The sequence below is a fragment of the Podarcis muralis genome, chromosome 4 (assembly GCF_964188315.1).
Source record: "Podarcis muralis chromosome 4, rPodMur119.hap1.1, whole genome shotgun sequence".
In the NCBI taxonomy this organism is placed as follows: domain Eukaryota; kingdom Metazoa; phylum Chordata; class Lepidosauria; order Squamata; family Lacertidae; genus Podarcis; species Podarcis muralis.
In genome coordinates, this window is record NC_135658.1 from 35,495,342 (window position 1) to 35,514,357 (window position 19,016).

General features: G+C 41.0%; 2 protein-coding genes across 7 annotated transcripts in view; both read right to left on the reverse strand.

The window, feature by feature from the left end:
* Positions 1-5,355, reverse strand: part of IMPG2 (interphotoreceptor matrix proteoglycan 2) — a 63,913-nt gene extending 58,558 nt beyond the window's left edge. Inside the window, exons 1-2 of the mRNA XM_077927180.1 lie at positions 4,996-5,355; positions 2,927-3,187 (exon numbers count right to left, since the gene is read on the reverse strand). Coding sequence (XP_077783306.1) covers positions 2,927-3,187; positions 4,996-5,074 — 340 coding nt within the window. The 5' untranslated portion in view covers positions 5,075-5,355. The remainder of the gene's footprint in view (positions 1-2,926; positions 3,188-4,995) is intronic.
* Positions 5,356-7,631: 2,276 nt separating this feature from the next.
* SENP7 (SUMO specific peptidase 7) overlaps positions 7,632-19,016 on the reverse strand; it is a 40,176-nt gene continuing 28,791 nt past the window's right edge. For 5 of the 6 annotated variants that reach the window (XM_028726666.2, XM_028726669.2, XM_077927181.1 and 2 more), the window contains 10 exons: positions 17,329-17,462; positions 16,578-16,694; positions 16,289-16,408; positions 15,963-16,055; positions 15,236-15,453; positions 14,225-14,277; positions 13,906-13,946; positions 13,646-13,714; positions 11,872-12,019; positions 7,632-10,410 (listed from right to left, as the gene is read on the reverse strand). In XM_028726666.2, the coding sequence (XP_028582499.2) occupies positions 10,273-10,410; positions 11,872-12,019; positions 13,646-13,714; positions 13,906-13,946; positions 14,225-14,277; positions 15,236-15,453; positions 15,963-16,055; positions 16,289-16,408; positions 16,578-16,694; positions 17,329-17,462 (1,131 nt within the window). In that variant the 3' untranslated portion in view covers positions 7,632-10,272. The remainder of the gene's footprint in view (positions 10,411-11,871; positions 12,020-13,645; positions 13,715-13,905; positions 13,947-14,224; positions 14,278-15,235; positions 15,454-15,962; positions 16,056-16,288; positions 16,409-16,577; positions 16,695-17,328; positions 17,463-19,016) is intronic. The other variant, XR_003706367.2, reaches the window with a different exon arrangement.

Here is a 19,016-nt window from a genome sequence, read left to right on the forward strand (position 1 = left end):
AAAGTCAACATGTTGGTACAAGCTATATAAATTGACTTTGTTGGGCTGAAATAAACAGTCTAAAGTCTACTGTACATCTACTACAGTAGATGAGGACTTTCACGTGGGAAATGTGAAGTTGTTTTTCATTGGCATGACAAGCTTCTGTTTCAGATACTACATTTTGCCCATTACTCAAACCTCAGTATAGTCAATAGGAAAATATGATTCCCCCCGCCCCAGCTATTAAGGCAATCAAAAATTGGAGTACTATTTGAAATACGTTTCTGCAAGAATCACAAGCACCTATTGGACAGTGCCCATGACACTCACCAAGGATGTATAATACAACTCCCTCTCATCGATCCTGAACCCTTCTGTGACCTGTTCCTTTTTATCTTTACATCTATGAGTACCTTATTTGAGAATAGTTTTCTGTTATAAATATTGTTGTTTCTACCAAATGCTTTTACTGTATTACATTCTCTTTCTGAAACTGTACGACTGAAAAATTCTCACAAGATTTTGTTTCTTACAAGAGGCATGATTCTTTTCAGGAAGCGCTCGTTTGGCATGGGTTTTATTGTTCCAAGAGCTATTTATCTTTCCCAGCAGTAAGAGTGATTTAGCCTATTACGTCTCATTCTATAGAAAGGGATTTGCTAGGTTAACTGGAGGGACAGCACATGACAGGTATGGGATGCTTACAAGGGGGGTGGCGTAGCTTGCTTGGTCATTTGTGTAAATGAGCAGTGCTCAGATGTAATCCAGCCATAATCCCATTTGTACTTCTTAAGGGTTGAATCATGTACGGCAACTAGTAGTATATTGACTCAGGCAAACTATCTTCTTTTAAAACCCCACAGACAAATGTGCAATTGTTGGTTACTCAAGAGGGTAGTGAAAAAATTAATGCGGGATGCCTCTACAATTGCCAGCTTTAAGGGGGTGGGTTGCTTAAATTAGAAATTTTAAACCAATAAGATTAACTTTTCTGGCAGCACATATGAATCCTCCAGCTCTTGACTGCGTGTGTGGGTGGATGTTAAAGAATGCCGGGAACTGTAACTCTGTGAGGGGTAGACAACAGTGCCTGGAATTCTTTGAGGGAAAGAATGAGAGATACTTTAAAGGTACAGAGTGTACGCAGAAGGAGAAGGGGATGGAATAATTCACCTAAGATGAAAAGTTAAGGTAAGAGGAGTGCATAAACAGTTTTTACTCCCTCTTAGTTCTAGAAAATGAGGGCATCGAGTGAAGCTGAATGCTGTAAGATTTCAGTCAGACAAAATAAAGCACCGCATCATACAGCGCAAAACTAGAACTATGGAATTTGCTCCCATAAAGTGGTAGTGCCAGCCACCAGCTAGGATGGCTTTAAAAGAGGAATAGGCGAATTAATGGGAGGATACGGCTGTCAATGGCTGCTAGCCACATTGGCTACATTCTACCTCCAATATCAGATGCAGTACCAGTTGCCTGGTACTCACAAGTGAGGAGAATGCTGCTCTGCTCAGGTCTTGCAGGCATCTTGATTGGTCACTGTGAGAACAAGATGCTGGACTAAATGGGCTTTAGGCCTGATGCAGAAAGGCTCTTAAAGGAGCCTCCCTCTAACCTTCCCCACCCATAGCAAGGCATTCCTCTACGCAAGAAAGGAAAACCTTGTCAGCATCCTTAAGCTTATCTAATAGTAGTGGCAGAGAAAGAGGACTGATAGGAGGTGAAAGGTGCATAGTTCAAATACTAGACTGTACAATCCTCCTTCGATTAAAAACCCAATGTTGAGTGAGGAACTTTGTTCAATATACTTTCCTACAGACATAGTGATTCCTTGTGGTTTTGTTTATGTTACCCATTTTGAATGCATTCCCCACAAAATACGCATTTTTCAAAACATGAGTTTTAAAGCACATTTTGGTATGCTTTTTGTGTCCAGAACTGCACTGCAAAATCTAGAGAAGCATGGGACCTCATGAATACATCCCAATGTATGAGGGCAGGAGGTTTAGATCATGCCATTTCATACTAGAATTTTGCAAAGAACACATATCTTAAACATGCTAACCGTAAGTACATGGGAGTGTCCATAATTTGATATCCGAAATGTTAGAGGGAAATAACCCTGCAAATAGGGGCTCTTGACAAATAATGCTATGTGGCCTGAAATTGGTTCCAGCTGTGAGGCTATCAGGGAACAAATATTTAGAGCAATTTCACACAGGCAGGCGCAGAAGACCAATTGTCACTGAGATGTGAGCTAAAATAAACCTTGTTGAGGTCTGTTCTCATATTTCAATGTGTACTCAATTGCATTTTACCCGCTCAACAGCTGGCAGTGCATTATGGGTTGCTTCTCTGATCTGTACAAGTGAATACTGGGTGGCATGGTGAGGGGTTTGATTTTAGCAAAGGGAACTTCAAAAGTGCTGTTGCATGCCTGATGTTTGCCACGTAAAGACAGCTTTCTTAGTCTTGCAAAGGCCTTTCACAGTGGACCCTGACATTTTGTACACTTTACAGCAACAGTATGATCACAAACCACCTCCAAACTGGTTACACCTCTAGCCGTAGCAGACATGTTAACCTTAAACACCCACATAAAGACTTTGAGCCTAGTCTGAACATTTCCAATGCTTGTACAGTTTCTGTCTGTATCTACGATCTTTTCTATCTCCATCTTCTCCTTGCAGGGATGGGTCTAAACTCACTATCTCTACATATTTTATGACATCATTTCCTTGATAAGCATGCATGGGCCTCTTTTAGTAAGCTTACAATTCTCGGAGACAAATAGGTTTGCACATGTATCTAATTGATCAGAAGTCTCATGAAACTTTTAATTCAGTTTTTTGATCAGTTATTCACCAGACATCTAGGGTTCGCCTCCCTACGAAATGCACTGATTTGCAAGAAAGTTGGTCTCAGCCTTACAACACTCACTTACCTCTGAGTTTGAAGTATTTCAGATGGTTAGCAATAGCCTGCTCAACAGACTCATCTGGACACACTTTAACTCCAGTAGGAAAGAAAATTGATCTCTTTCTTCGCAACAAGCGTCTGCTGAATTTCTCAGATTCCCTGAAATCAAGAAGATGCTTAGAATCTGGAAACTGGGGAAAGCTTCTAACTGATCGCCAGCCATTTGGTGGAAGATCTGATGTAGGCTCCTTGGCTTCTATGTCCTCTGTAGCTGAATAGGTTTCTTCTGCAAAATTACATCACAAACAAATCTCTTTAAGTAGCTGCACATATATTGCACAATACCACTGAGTTTCAGTTAAATAAATAGATGCAGAGATGGATCTAGACTAAAGTTGTTAATCGTACTCAAGAGCAGACCCATTGAGATTAATGGGTCTACTCTGAGTATGATGAACACTGGACACCATCCTCAATAAGTTGAACTAAAGTCCCATTGAAATTAATGGCACAAATCAATCCTGACTCAGCTTAAGCCCCAATAATTTAAATGGACATAAGTTCAATTAACTTTGTATGGATCCGATCCATAACATTTAACCAAACTAATTTGTTTTGTGTATGCTTATTTCTGTATTCATTCAAGTAACATAGGTGCTAATAAAGACAGAAGGTTCTGGCTCCTGCCCTTCCTGTTCAGTGCTATATTTTAATAACTATCCAACATGCACCATTATTCTCTTGTTCTTACTATGTCACTCTAAGGTGGTTGCAAATAAAAAAGTAAATCTTCAGTGTAAGCCTAGCTAAAGAAATCTAACTCGCTCATTATTGTTTTCACTTAGCACACCAATATAATGGACAACACCAAATAATGGTCTATATTTCAAAGGAGGCTATCTTCACTAAGTTTGTTTTCTACATTTCCCCAACTATATTTTAAGGTTATATTGGTTGTAATGAGTGAATGCTAAGGAAAACAAGGATTTCTGCTTGCACAAGGACCAGGAAGACATAAATGCAACTGCTTTACCCTAGTGCAAAGACATTATATCATTCCTTAGGTGTAGATACATCATGTTCTGCCAAGCCCTTTCTCACAGAGACATGGACTAGTGCAGTAGCCTTCAATTTTTGCAGGCCCAGGAGGACCCACCTTTAATACAAACATGCATTTGATGGGCCATTTCTTTCTTTCTTTCTTTCTTTCTTCTTTACTATATATTGGTAAGATGGTAGCACAGCTGCTGTGACCCATCTTAGATCAGGATGTGACTCTGAAGTGGGTCCCAACCCAACAGTTGAAGACCAGTGATCAAGTGTCACATCTCACACATTGTAAGACAGAATTACTCCATGTTACAGGGCTTGCAGCAATTTATTTTAAACCCGTTTACAACATCCTGCAACTAGCAGAAGACAAAAACACATTAAACCTGCCACCATTTATGTATCTAATTTCATAAAGGAGTTATTATCAAGTGGACGGCTGATGTGTTCAAGTCATGTTGTATTAAATTTTGTATCTGGGAACCAATCACATATTTTTTTCATTCATGTGATGCACCTCAAATAACTTGCTTCTACAAGTGCAGGAATAATCATTTTAAGTTGGAAAATTAGGTAGGGGGAGATATCTAAACAGTTGAGCAGTCCAGTAAATGAAAGACAGCAACTACAGCCAATATCAAAGTGTTATGTGATATCAAACTGAACAGATAACTGTAACTGCTTAAAAGACTATATAGCAGCCTTGTGGGTGAAAATCTATAGGCAGATGGTATGGGAGATGGGAAACATTATTAATTGTAGAGTGAAGCCCTATTGCGACAAAAGTTGCTACATTAACATTAATGCAAAACAGATACTCAGTTTTTCAATTACCTCAGCATGTATATATTTCAGTGAAATATGCTAGATGTGGACATATAATGGCCCATTACTAATTTCCAGCTACAAACCTTGTTGAAATTGGTCTGACTCTGTATACATGTAACCCTATTTTCTCTCACTCTAAAACTTTTTTTTTTTTTTTGTAAACATAAGATTCAAAGACAGTTCAGAGGATGGCAGAAAACAGGAGTATTTTCTTACCTGCAAATGCTTGAAATTCCCCTTCAATCAATATGAATATCCAGACTCCTAAGTAGATCTTCCAAGAAAAGTCACACATATTTCTTTCGGAATTTTTTTTTAAAGGCAAAGGGAAAATAACCAAGTTCCTTTTTAGCAGTGCTGGCTGACCTGAACGTGTTAACCATCCAGTAACAGTCTGTTCTTAGAGAAGGTCTGGTGTCACTGGTAATTGTCTTGGATTAAAAAAAGGATTGATTTCTGCAACAAAAGTGAGTCCCAAATGTCTACAATTGTTTTGTTAAAAGAAATTATTCCATTTTCATTTGGGGCATCACAAGAGGCGGCGAAGAAGAGGCTCCTTGATGTTAGCCAATAGACCAGAGAGATAATTTTTCAGTTTTAAGCTGGCCAGCTAAGCCAGATTTACCAGAGCTTGTCATGTCGTTAACTGGCAGTCCACACAAGGACAGTACCTTTCACACTTAATTAAGAACAATTTTCATTGACTGTCTTAAAAGAAAAGCAGCAGCAGCTTGCTGTCCAAACAATAACTTATGTTAGCATCATGGTCATTGCTTGGAGAGTCTCTTTCGAGGGTGCTTTTGCTATTGTCATAAGAGACTGATCCATTTTAGCCGTGTGACAACCCTCAGGTATGCTGATGCAAGGTCCTGTCTATTGTTCTTCCTGGCAATTTCTCCACCCCTACCCGTTTTGAGGAGACAGAACAAAAAGAATACACCCCCATCAGGTGTCAAACAGAAAAACAACTATAAGACTTTTAGAAGACACCTGAAAGCAGCCCTGTACTGGGAAGTTTTTAATGTTTGAGGTTTTGTTGAGTTTTTATGATTTTGTTGGGAGCCGCCCAGAGTGGCTGGGGAAACCCAGTCAGATGGGCAACATATAAATAATAAAATTATTGTTGCTGTATTAGGTAGTAGAAACAGTGATTCTCATCCTTTCCATTTTGCATAATTGCACTAACCAAAAAAAAAAAGTGTTATTTTATACATGCACATATTGTGCATACAAGCGGCAACCATTTGGCAGGGGGTTCCATGGGTCAGCAGAGCACGTATAAGCATGGCCCACCCCACTTCTGTTGTGCCCTCGTCCGGGTCCCAAAAGGCCTGCATATCAATTGGATGTGCCTAAAATGGTTGCCGCCTATACTGGAAATGAAAAATAACCAGAACACAGAATACACAGCATACTAAATTGCACAATATCAGGGACAGACAATGTAATGCTTATGGGCCCCATTGAATCCAGCTGGAATAGTAGCCAACATGGTGCATTTTAGATGGAGTTGGAATCCCAAGTCCCATCAGCCTCAGCCAAAATTGTCAGTGGTCACGGATGATAGGAGTCAATGGTCCAACATAAGGAAGGCACTGTGTTGGCTATTCTTGACCTAGAATACCTCCCACCAAACTCACACCCTGGAACTACCAGCACAAAAGATATCACAGGTTGGAGAGAAAGTCCAGCCTTTATATTGCCCAACCTCTGCATTTTGTTACAGGAAAGGTATTGGCACAGCTCTCTAGCACTGGTTAGCCATGAAAGCAGAGGCTGAATGTGTTGTAACAAAAACAACTGTACAACCGAGTAGCAAATAAAAGTCTATATTCTGCTTTCCACAAGGGCTCCTAAACTAGAGGCTGTACATTTCTTAGCATCAGCTTGTAGCCTTTAGGACATTGAATGATTTTGGAGAAGGGCCATAACTCAATGATTTGCATGGAGAAGATGCCCAGTTCAATTCCCCCAACATTTCCAGGTAAGGCTAGGAAAGATTCCCACCTGAAACTCTGGAGAGCTGCTGCCTGTCCATACAATCCTTCTAGACAATTGAATGCAGAACTTTAAAGTTTGCATACTGGTGTGGAAAATGGGGCAAACTGAACTTAAAACTGAAAAAAAACACCCCTTAATTGTATGCATGTAAGATATGTGGTGGGACGCGGGTGGCGCTGCGGGTTAAACCACTGAGCCTAGGACTTGCCAATCAGAAGGTTGGTGGTTCGAATCCCCGCAACAGGGTGAGCTCCCGTTGCTCGGTCCCTGCTCCTGCCAACCTAGCAGTTTGAAAGCACGTCAAAGTGCAAGTAGATAAATAGGTACTGCTCTGGCAGGAAGGTAAACAGTGTTTCCGTGTGCTGCCCTGGTTCGCCAAAAGCGGCTTAGTCATGCTGGCCACATGACCCGGAAGCTGTATGCCGGCTCCCTCAGCCAATAAAGCGAGATGAGCGCCGCAACCCCAGAGTCAGTCACGACTGGACCTAATGGTCAGGGGTCCCTTTACCTTTAAGATAAGTGGCCAATATGGTATAATGTCTTGGTAGACATGCATCAGCACAACTGCACGCCTTCATCTGCCCCAGCTGTAACAAAGCATGCCTCTCTTGTATTGGTCTCAACAGCCACAGCAGGCGCTGTAACTCTCCAACAGTTTATCTTCATCCCTGAAGGCACACTCTTCCATTGTCTCACGAGACAAACTGGACAGCCAGGGACACCTAGGTTTAGTCATGTGAAGCTGGCCAAATTATTACCTCACAGGATTGTTGTGAAGAAAGGAGGTAGGGAACCCTGTATATGATCCTGAGCGAATGGAAGGGTAAAAAAAATGCAACAAACAATTATGATCTAACAAAGTTGCTGCTTCTTTTAATTTGAAAAAAACATACAAATGAACTCAAGATCCAAAACAGGCAGGCAATTTTATCGAAGAAACTCAAAACAGACATTACAATTTATAAGAATTAAACACCCATCCACTCCAATATGCCATTCAATATAAACAATGTGACCATTCTTAATTAATAAATAAGTTTGGAGGCATTTATTGCTGCTGGGTTCTTACTGAGATGCTTTAGATTCTGGGGGAAGCCGGCCCTGCAAGATTTATCACCTTGTACTCTATATATACTAGGGCTGAGATGGATCTTCTTTCCTCTGGTATTCTCATCGATATGAAGCAAGTCAATGATACATGAGAGAAAGACAGCATGGAGCTCATATGAGAAAAAATGAAGATCTGGCTGAACACGAAACATGTAAGCCCCATGAAAGTTACACCAAGACGATTCACATTCGAATGGCAAAGGACATGGGAGTATTTTCAACAGAAATGTGAGCAGAAAATCCAATTAAACAGCCATAGGCCAAGAAATATATGTGTCAAGTGCCCCTGCTAGGAACCACTGGCTGTAGTGAAAATACTTAGCAAAGTAATTTCTAAGCAACTTTTTCTTCTTTCTGTGACACTTGTTCTGGCACAGTGACACACTTCACACATACTTTAAAAAAAGATAGTTACTATGTGCATACAGAAAATGTACATTTGAGGGCAACATCAAATGTCTATTTTGCTGTGATTCCAGATATTTCGAAACAAAATTTCCAATACATGTAATCAGAGCGAAATACACAATCTTACCATGTTCACAACTGGCAGTGTATGTAGTCTCTCCCCCGCCCCCCCTTATCTCATGCAGGAAAAAGGGTATGCAACGCGAGTCTTCAAAAGTATTTGTACTTGATAGCCATTACAATTTCAGTAGTGAATGCAAGAAACAAGTATTTCTGTGCGTCAAAGAAATTTTCACTTCAAGTTTCCGGGCTTTGTCTTGCTTGTCCCAAGTCATTAGTGGTGGTTCTAGTTTATAATATAGGAGTTCTGGGTCGCTGTTGTTTGAAACACAATTTTCAAACACAGTAATGATATACAACCCCTCCTCTAACAGGTCTCTTATTCCTTCTGTTATGAATTATGGCAGAAGCATGTCCGTGAGCAAACTCACATCTTTCTGAAAAAAGGAACTATATTTATTCAGTCAGTGCTTGTAGCTTATCAAATACATGATCAATCCAGATTTAAATATATGACAATGTAACACAAATGACTTTTACTTCAGCTGAACCTCTTCCATGATTAGCTCCTCCTGCAAGTATAGGTACTTGGGGGAATCACAAGCATTCAGCTTTTCAAAGTATGTTATATCTCTGAAGTAACTGAGTCTTTCGACTAAAGCAGTGCCTGTTTTAAAACCAGCCATTTTCCCTTCCACAAAATTTGGTTACATTATTCGCAACGTAACCCTGCGCATGCTTACCTGGTTCTACGTCCCATTGTGTCCTGTGGGACTTAACTTGCAGGTAAGGGTGACAACCAATGGTGCCCACCTAATTGTGCAATGGAAATGCAGTGGGGCTTCCCGTTTCTCTTCTCCTTCAGTTCCTGCCACCCACATACCACAAATTCTTCCACAGAGTCCCAGAGTGGGCGGCTGGGGAAGCAGAAGAGGGAGAAGCCCCTTTGCACAAGTAAATGCCTGCTCATGCTGCATGGGCTTCACCCTAAGTGAAAATAGGACTTTAGCCCAAGTGATTAACAATCACATTTCTCTCCCCACTCCCCACAAACAAATACAATTACTGAAACACTAAAACAACTCCTGCCAGGGTGATGCCCTGTCAGATGTAAGCTACAACTGTACCCAGTACAGCGAAGACCATATGGCCTTATATTATTATATAGTGAAATACATAGTATTCATAGCATTCGTTTAACTGCTGCACAGCAGAGAACGATTACAGCTCTGAATCTGGTTTAAGTGATCAAGTCAGACACAGGGGGGGGGGGAATGAACATCTCTTTCTAAATTTCAGGAATGGTTTTTACATTCCACTCTTGAATTCCAAAAATGTAACAGAGCAAGGTTTTAGGCATGTCAACTTCTAAGTAAGAGCAAGGTATGTCAGAATAATAATAAAAAAAAAACACTGAGACCAGTAGCATTTGTGACCTATTCAAAGCAACCAGAATAAACATCTGTTCAACAACACCATTTTTGACATGGGAGAGATGTCTGCAAGAGCACACACTATGACTTTAAGACATCACAAGGGAAGAATCCCTACCTAAAATGGGTTGTTAATGTCTCCCTTTTGTGTAGTTTCACACAGTTCCAGATGTATCTGGAAACTAGGAATGAACCCTTTAGGGCTAAAATGTTTTCCCATCTCTGCAGCACATTCCAGTTATGCTGCTTCTATATTCCAAATAAAATTGGTCGATGTCACAAATATTTACTTTAAGTTACATAATTGCTATTTTGCAGTTCCGTTTTCTCACAATGACCTACAGATCAACTCGGATATAAAACGCACACAATTTTATCTGCAGTTTTTCTTCTCTGCAAGAATAGAAGCACAAACGCTGCCGATCGGATTTCCAGGACGTCTGGGACATAGTTCTTTTGCAAAATCGGAAGGAAATTCAGGCTAGCTTTTGGTGCCACTCTGCTGCTGCAAGTGAAGCTGCAAGACTAAGTCTCTAATTTCTTCCCGCTTGCTTCTCACCATCTGGCGAGGGAACCACCGCTCCAGGTGCATTGGAAGTTCAAAGTTGACAATAGGATTCTGGTGATTAAAAAAGAGAGAGAAAAGGGTAGTGTTACATTAATTTAAAAAGGCACAAAGACACAAAATATCCTGCTCTCCTGGCAAAAAATCCCACTGTTCACTTCGTATTAAACAAACTATAATTAAGACAAACATACATTGTCAACGAGTTGGAGCCCCCCCCCCAAATGGGGGGTGTATGGAATGAGTTTGTGCATTTTTTTTGTTTTTTAAAGATTTTTTATTGATACAACAAGAAAAAAAACAAAAAAACTCAAATACCAAATTACACACAGGAATAACTATAGGCACATAATTTTCTTAGCAAACAATATAACATAAATTGGTCTTAACACTAAAGACCCAACCTCCCATCTACTCCATATTTCGATTTCATAATACTTATTGCCAATACACACTTTTATCATAATTAAACTTATTCTTAATATATCTAATTTCGTATATCTACCTTGCAACTATTACTGAAGTTCCTTGAAGTTTGTGCATTGCTGCTGTTCTGATAACTGTGGCACAATGCTGGATAGAACTGCACTTTCAGGAGCTGCCTAGAACAGGCATAGGCAAACTCAGCCCTCCAGATGTTTTGGCACTACAACTCCCATCATCCCTGGTCCTGTTAGCTAGGGATGATGGGAGTTGTAGTCCCAAAACATCTGGAGGGCCGAGTTTGCCTATGCCTGGCCTAGAACAAGTGCAAGCCCAGATTGGTAGGTTATGGGGTGAGATGTCCTCACCAATCCAACTACTGCTAAACATTATGGATACTTAATGTTCTGTTTACGCTCTGCCTCTTAAGATTCCCCAAGCCTTGTCCTCTTATTGTAATATGAAGCTAATAAAAACTTGGGTGCAAAGGTCTGTGCTGATTATTTCCTTGATTTCCTTTTGTTGTTGTTTTAGTGTTATGACACTAAAATATGTTAATTTCTATTACTGTTCTTTTTATTATTCTTAAGCCTCTTTGGATCCTTTTGGAATCTATATCCATATCCATACAGATAAGTATTTAAAGTAAGATGAATAAAAGGGTTGCTCGCTCAGAGTTTTCTCATAGAATGCCAGGACTGCAGACCAGGAAGGGGATTCAGAATAATCAGAGTCCCCTGCAAAGAGACAAGAAATCACAAAACCCCACACATATTCCTGAAACAGGAATAAACTTAGGTTGTTTGCAAATTTAATCAAAGGTTAAATCCGCCTGCATTAGAATAAATCGTTACTACCAAGTAGATAGGTCATCCTGCACCAGATACTGAACATAAAGTAAATCGAGAAGCAGTAACAAAAATACCTAAGAATGAGAATACTACACTCCCCCCCCCCCCCGCCCCAAGCAGGCACTGGAAGCTATCAAATCGGCCTTCCCATTCCTCAAGTTGCCTATGGAAGCAAGGATTTGAAAGTTCTATCCAGAAAATTTAAAATAGCATCCCAAAGGACCACTGAAATGCTTTGCACCTGGAAAAAAGTTTCCACGTATTGGAGTAAATATACCCCACAGTCGCTATTGTTATGCTGCTTGGGGACTCGCGGACAGAAATCCACCATTGTTGATTTGTCGAACACACGAAATGTGCGTTTTGCTTCGCACTCTGCTTCTAGATATCTGAAATAAAAACAGAGAAAGATACGGTGGGTGGATGCAGGTTAAGACTGCAATCCTAAACATGTCTACGCTAAAGTAAGCCCTAAAGGTTCCAACGAGGATTACTTCCAGGTAAGTTGTAACCTAAGTTAGCTGCATTGTCAACGTGGAACGCTAACCATCGTTAATTTGTCACACTGATTTTAATATTAGGGCAGTATCTTTATTAGGTAAAGGTAAAGGGACCCCTGACCATAAGGTCCAGTCGTGGCCGACTCTGGGGTTGCGGCGCTCATCTCGCTTTATTGGCCGAGGGAGCCGGTGTACAGCTTCCGGGTCATGTGGCCAGCATGACTAAGCCGCTTCTGGCGAACCAGAGCAGCGCACGGAAACGGCGTTTACCTTCCTACCAGAGCGGTACCTATTTATCTACTTGCACTTTGACATGCTTTCGAACTGCTAGGTTGGCAGGAGCAGGGACCGAGCAACGGGAGCTCACCCCGTCGCGGGGATTCGAACCACCAACCTTCCGATCGGCAAGCCCAAGACTCAGTGGTTTAGACCACAGTGCCACCCGCGTCCCTAGTATCTTTATTAGGTCTAACTAAATACAGTATCGAAGGGACGCGGGTGGCGCTGTGGGTAAAACCTCAGTGCCTAGGACTTGCCGATCGAATGGTCGGCGGTTTGAATCCCCGCGGCGGGGTGCGCGCCCGTTGCTCGGTCCCAGCGCCTGCCAACCTAGCAGTTCAAAAGCACCCCCGGGTGCAAGTAGATAAAAAGGGACCGCTTACTAGCGGGAAGGTAAACGGTGTTTCCGTGTGCTGCGCTGGCTCGCCAGAGCAGCTTCGTCACGCTGGCCACGTGACCCGGAAAGTGTCTGCGGACAGCGCTGGCTCCCGGCCTCTAGAGTGAGATGAGCGCACAACCCTAGAGTCTGTCAAGACTGGCCCGTACGGGCAGGGGTATCTTTACCTTTACCTTAAATACAGTATCACAAAATAGTATGCAAGCTATTGAGTTCTCCAGAACTCTTCTTTAGGTTAGATGGCAAACAGAGCTACGTAGGGGGCATAGAGGGGAAAAACCTGACTGAAGTTGAAGCCATGGAGTCTCCATCTGGCCATGGTCTTAAGATGAATCCTATTTGTTATCAGACTCCATGAGCTTCCCACCCACCTTTCCATCTGGCTTGATTGAACTTGAAAGCTAGCACACTATTTATTATGTGATATTCTGGGGGCTATCCAGGTCTTTGGGTCTACTCAATGTTGGTTCTGGAGCAGCTTGTGTTGGCTGTCCACTGCTGCTTATTGGCAATGTAATTTTCAGTTGAGATGTGCAACTTAAAATGTTCAAAACATGCAGTCTCTCGTCTTGATTTACAAAGCAAAATTACATGCAAGCATTTATTGATTCGGTTGCAGGGATCTATAAGAGTAAGGCTATAAGAAATAGAAATGAACATACTAAAATATTAGAGCAACACTCTATATTACATACCTTTTAATAGCATATTATTCCTTCAAAATACAAGAGCACCAGGTTGCTCACAGTATATACAATAAAAACAGACTTAGTTCAATATCACTTTAAACACAATTATCCGTTAAAAAGCAGAATCAAATGAAACACAGCATTACTCACTCTCTCAAGACCTGAACTGTATTCTGCACAGAACTTGCCTTTAGGGAATCTAAGATGAGGATACATGGCCTATACAAAAGAAAAAAAATTATGTTCATTTTCCATTACGCAAAGGATCAATGCTTGTTTTAAGAATTTTAGGAGAAATTTCAATAAAATAGTTTCGTACCACTAGGAAAAACTAATGACTATTATTAGTATGTGTAGAAAAAGTGAATATGGCCCCATATTGTAGTATTATTACAAATGTAAATGCCTACCTTTTGCAAATTTTCTTCATTTTAGAAGTGCTTGAGGAGCTCTGAAAAACACATTCACAAACTATGATCAGAAGAAGCAAGACTAAATAAGCAAATATGACCCTTACCCAATATATTAGCAGTTAAACAAAAGCACTTCTTGTTCAGTTTAATTAATGTATATCCTGCCTTTCCAAACCACAGTTCACTGTAAGCTTCCTGCTTTGACTGGTCACATTGCCAAGAAAGGAGGGGGCTGCAGGTGTGAGCAAAAGGCTCATTTACATCACAGCTTGTTAAGCTGAGATATGATCATCCAAACATGGCCAAAGTCACTTACTTTGAGAGATTTGTGATCCAATCCTGGGGACACAGTTGCTTGCTGAACATTATCTAATATGCCAAAGACAACAGAATATAGTTTAAAATAACAATGACATTGGAGAAGGGGGGCTTATACTGAAAATGTATGGCATGCATGAAAACGTGAGGCATGAATCAGAACTATTTTTTATGTATTACAAGAATACTGGATGATAAAAGCAATCATGATAAAAGCAACAACCACACACACACACATACGAGCCACCAATAAAAACAATTTAACACATCTATCAGGATGCAATCCTACACTTGAGATGCACTACCTGAGAAACTATATGGAGAATATGGCAATAAAAAGACAATTAAAAATAATACAGCATCTAACGCAGTGCGTTACAATTGCTACAATAGGCGGAAAACCATTAAGTGGTCTTCCAAGACCCCCAGCAATTTTCACGTGGTTCACAAGGGAAATTTGGGAACCTCTGCTCTAGAGAGTTTATGGCAGAGAAAAGGGTTAAACTTCCTGGTTTGGAGCTCTGTCTGTTAGACAGTATCTACAACAACTCTAAAAATTTGCTTATAGGTACTGAAAATTATGGTATAGCTTTCCTTGCCTATTTTGATCTGAATTCTACTGTTGAGAATCTTGACAACATCCTCAAAAGCCCTGGTCATAAACTGAAGCAAATCTTCTGCAGCAAGGTAATTCTCAGTGACAGAATAATATGTAAAAGAATATTATTTCATCTTTGCCAGCTGGTTACCAACACTTCCACTACGTTAACACAAGCGCTGAGACTGTATGCCTTGTGTTGCCATTCAGACATAATTTTATCAGTGAGCGATTCATAGAACACTGGTGTACTCTTAAGTTTGTTAACTGATTCTTGCATGGGTAAGTAGTCTACAAATTGTTCTCTGGAGCCAATTAGCTTACCTGCAAATTCATTCGTCCAAGAGGTTTGTATATAATTATATTTCTAAACCATATATCATCATCTAGCATATGTTCTTAAAACATTACCTTTGGGCTGTAGGTTGCTATTTAAGTCTTGCTGCTCTTTATCACTCCTGGTATCATTAAAGACCAAAACTGATTCTGTTCTAATAGTGCCATGTTTAATTTCTGGCTGACGTGGAGATTGCTGGGTGCATGACTGCAGTGAACCTTGATCTGGACAATCCTCATATACAACTTCCTCCAGCCAAGGGAAGCAAATAACTGCAATGTACCAATGAGACCTGGAAAGGAAGAGAAAGTCAGTAACTGATACTTTAAAAGAAAAGAGAGAGAGAGAGAGAGAAAATTGAGACTATGAGTGCCTTTTCCCACTGTGATATCCATTAAGATCTGATAACAACTATGCTCAATACAATCAAAAGAGTGCTTCCCTCTTTCTGCATCGCGCCTAAATAAAAACTAAATTACAATAGAGGATGCATGCAGACATTAAACAATTTCAGGCTTTATACGCACTTTTAGAAACACCTACCCAAACTCTAGATATCAACTGCACATACACCAAGTACGTAGACCATTTCTATTTTAAATCTGTAAGCAACATCATAATTCCCCCAATAGCAAACTTGGGCAACTTAGTGCTTATCAGTTAGGAAACTAAACAGATATAGGCTTCTATATACACAGGCAACTCTTTGAGTGTGCAGAGTATAAATACAATCTAAATGTTCTGCAATTGAAGTTACAAGTTGAGAAAAGACTTAGATTTCAATTAATGCAGCAAACTTACTCTTCATTCACAGGCACAAAAATGTAGTCTTTACTAAAAATGTTTACATGTCGAGTCCATCTTTTTACTCTTCCGTGTCTTCTTTGTGCTATCCTGTGTGGATAACAAACCAGTTAATTCTGTCTGTCAGACCCAGAAGAAGCATTTTCTTCAGTCCCTCCAAATCCAGCAAAGGAGGATATAAATTGTTCATATTGATCCTTAATATGCAAAATAGGCAAATCCATTATAGAGTATTAGCTGGCCCACGCCAGGTATTAGGAAACTCCTTTTTCCAGAAGGATGTGACTGCAAGGCAGACCAGAAAAAACTGAAAGATAACTTACGAAAGATTTGGGTTTTCTTCAGTGCTTGCCTCTGTCCTTGTCAGGCACTTATAGAAGAAGCTGCTAAATATATGGGACCGCTCAGCAAGTTCTTTGGGGGCTTTTTCCAACAACAGATACCTACCAAAAACACAAAAGATGTGCAAATATTATGCATGTGTAAATTTATCTTGGTATTCATTCATGTACAAAGGCAGGGGTGAAAATGAGTCTCCCCCCAGGCGTTAGCACCACGTAACCAGAGTGGAACAAATTATATACTATACTTATTTTACTCTACTACACTTACTTAAGGTAGAAGTCAATGATCACATCATTGAGGAATTCTCCATACTCTAAACACTCCAAATCTTCTCTTGTGACACCCAGTCCCCCTTTGGCAGGTGGGGGAGGGTAAACGATCAAGCTAGAAAGCAAAAGAGACATTAAATACCTTCTGATAATTCAATGAAAAGCAGATCTAGTTCTTATTAAGTTATAACGAATGACAGGAGAGTACAACAAGCTGTTTTATCATTTATCTATAAAGGTGGACAAGAGATAAATGGCTCTGTTCACAAGTAACACCAAGCTAAGCCAGAACATAGCATGTGCTAAGCCATAGAACAAATCTTGGCTATACCTCATGCTTTGTCTGGGGATAAAACCATGAACAAAGGTTTGGATGACCTGCTCAGCCAAACCACAGCTTAGCTCACAGCAGCACCATGGCAACAGGCCACAGGAGCAAAGCAGCCACAATCTCCTCTCTGGGAGCCCGTGTATTCATGCTAAGCCACTGCTGACTCAGCATTCCATGCTAACCAAAAATCAAACGAACTCAAAAGACCATCATTTATCTCCTGCTTTGTCTACAATGCTTTCCTGGTTTGGAGCTAGAATGACGAATGAAACACATCTTCACCAACAACTTTATATTTCTGCAATGTATTTCATTTCAGTCTTTCAAGGTAATTCTTAACAACTAATGAAGCCAGTGGGTGTTTCCCTATATAATTTACTTCTGGACATGTCAGTATCATGTAACCAACCATACATACTTCCGAACGGGTCCAGTCGCTCGCAACTCTTTCCACTCGTTCTTCTGCACGGAAGTGATGGAAAAGGAATAATGACCATTATTTGGCTTCTTCAGTAGCATGTAACTGGGCTTGTTGAGGCTTGGTTTTGATTCCTGCCAGAGAGAAAGGCAACATCATCTTTCTTTGTCTTTGTTAAAGGCTCCAATAAGGATAAGAAAGTTGCAAGTAGGTCAGCTGAAACGTGAAAGTTGGCTTCAAGAAATCACATATGGCGACTTAAAATACACTTTCCCATCCCCCATCACCAAATCTGTTATTTGGCATGTAAGATATAGGAAATCGTCAATTGAGAATAGAAATCTCCTTAGAAAACTGATTCTCCTGTGTATAGGGACAACTTCTACACAGAAAAGACCTTCTCCTTCAGCACCTTGAAATGTTACCCTATTCCTATTGAAGTATATTCAACACAGAATTGTTACAAGAGCAATATCAGACAGCGTTAGAATATGTTCCATTAAATACATATTCAGGGGACAGGTTCTAAACTAATGATGCCGACTTGTTACATAAAAGCTGATTCCAGTCAAACAAAATTTTTACACAAAGACTGAGAAACCCCATAAGGATATAGTTTCTTGCCTTTACATGGCACTTCCTCTTGGGAATGTTTTATAAAGGTTGCTGCCTTGACCAGCCACCCAATGGAGATGGTTATCATCATCAATTTACAGAAAATGGAACAGAGGTGTACAAGGATGAACTGCCAAGTGTTAGGGCCCCAAACAGCTTGCATAGAAGCCGTGGGTACTTCGTACCGCGGAAAACCTGGCCTCTAGAGACATGCCTGGGGACAAAGAGATAAAAGCATAGTTGGGAGTTCCTAGTGCCCAGCATCACATTCAAATGAAACCAATGTCCAGCTATCTCATTGACTGGACTATGCCACCCCTAAACAAATGATATAATCCATAAAAATGCTTTTACTGCATACATTTCTCTCAGTAATATATTGGGACCAGTTAATTATGTGAGTAAAAAAAAGGTAAAGGTACCCCTGCCCGTACGGGCCAGACAGACTCTGGGGTTGTGCGCCCATCTCACTCTATAGGCCGGGGGCCAGCGCTGTCCGGAGACACTTCCGGGTCACGTGGCCAGCGTGACATCGCTGCTCTGGCGAGCCAGAGCCGCACACGGAAACGCCGTTTACCTTCCCGCTAGTAAGCGGTCCCTATTTATCTACTTGCACCCGGGGGTGCTTTCGAACTGCTAGGTTGGCAGGCGCTGGGACCAAACAACAGGAGCGCACCCCGCCACGGGGATTCGAACCGCCGACCTTTCGATCGGCAAGCACTAGGCGCTGAGGCTTTTACCCACAGCGCCACCCGCGTCCCAATTATGTGAGTACACCACACCAAGTTACACTAACTTCCCCTGTTCCTGGTCAATGTGAAATTTTATTTGGCTGCTGCAGTGACCAGCTGAGAAATCTAACCCCTGCTCCCTCTCTCCTGATACTGGAAGCAGAAGCTGGTCTGCAACAGGGAGGCAGGGCGGATGATACAGGTATTGGTCTCTAGGAGCTGACATCAAGGGAGCGAGCTATGGATGTTTATCTCACTTTGATTGTGGTGAACTCCACCTGGGGGAACCCTTGAATTGCCAACAAGCAAGCATGAGGGCTCTCTCTTCAAATCAGCTCTAGA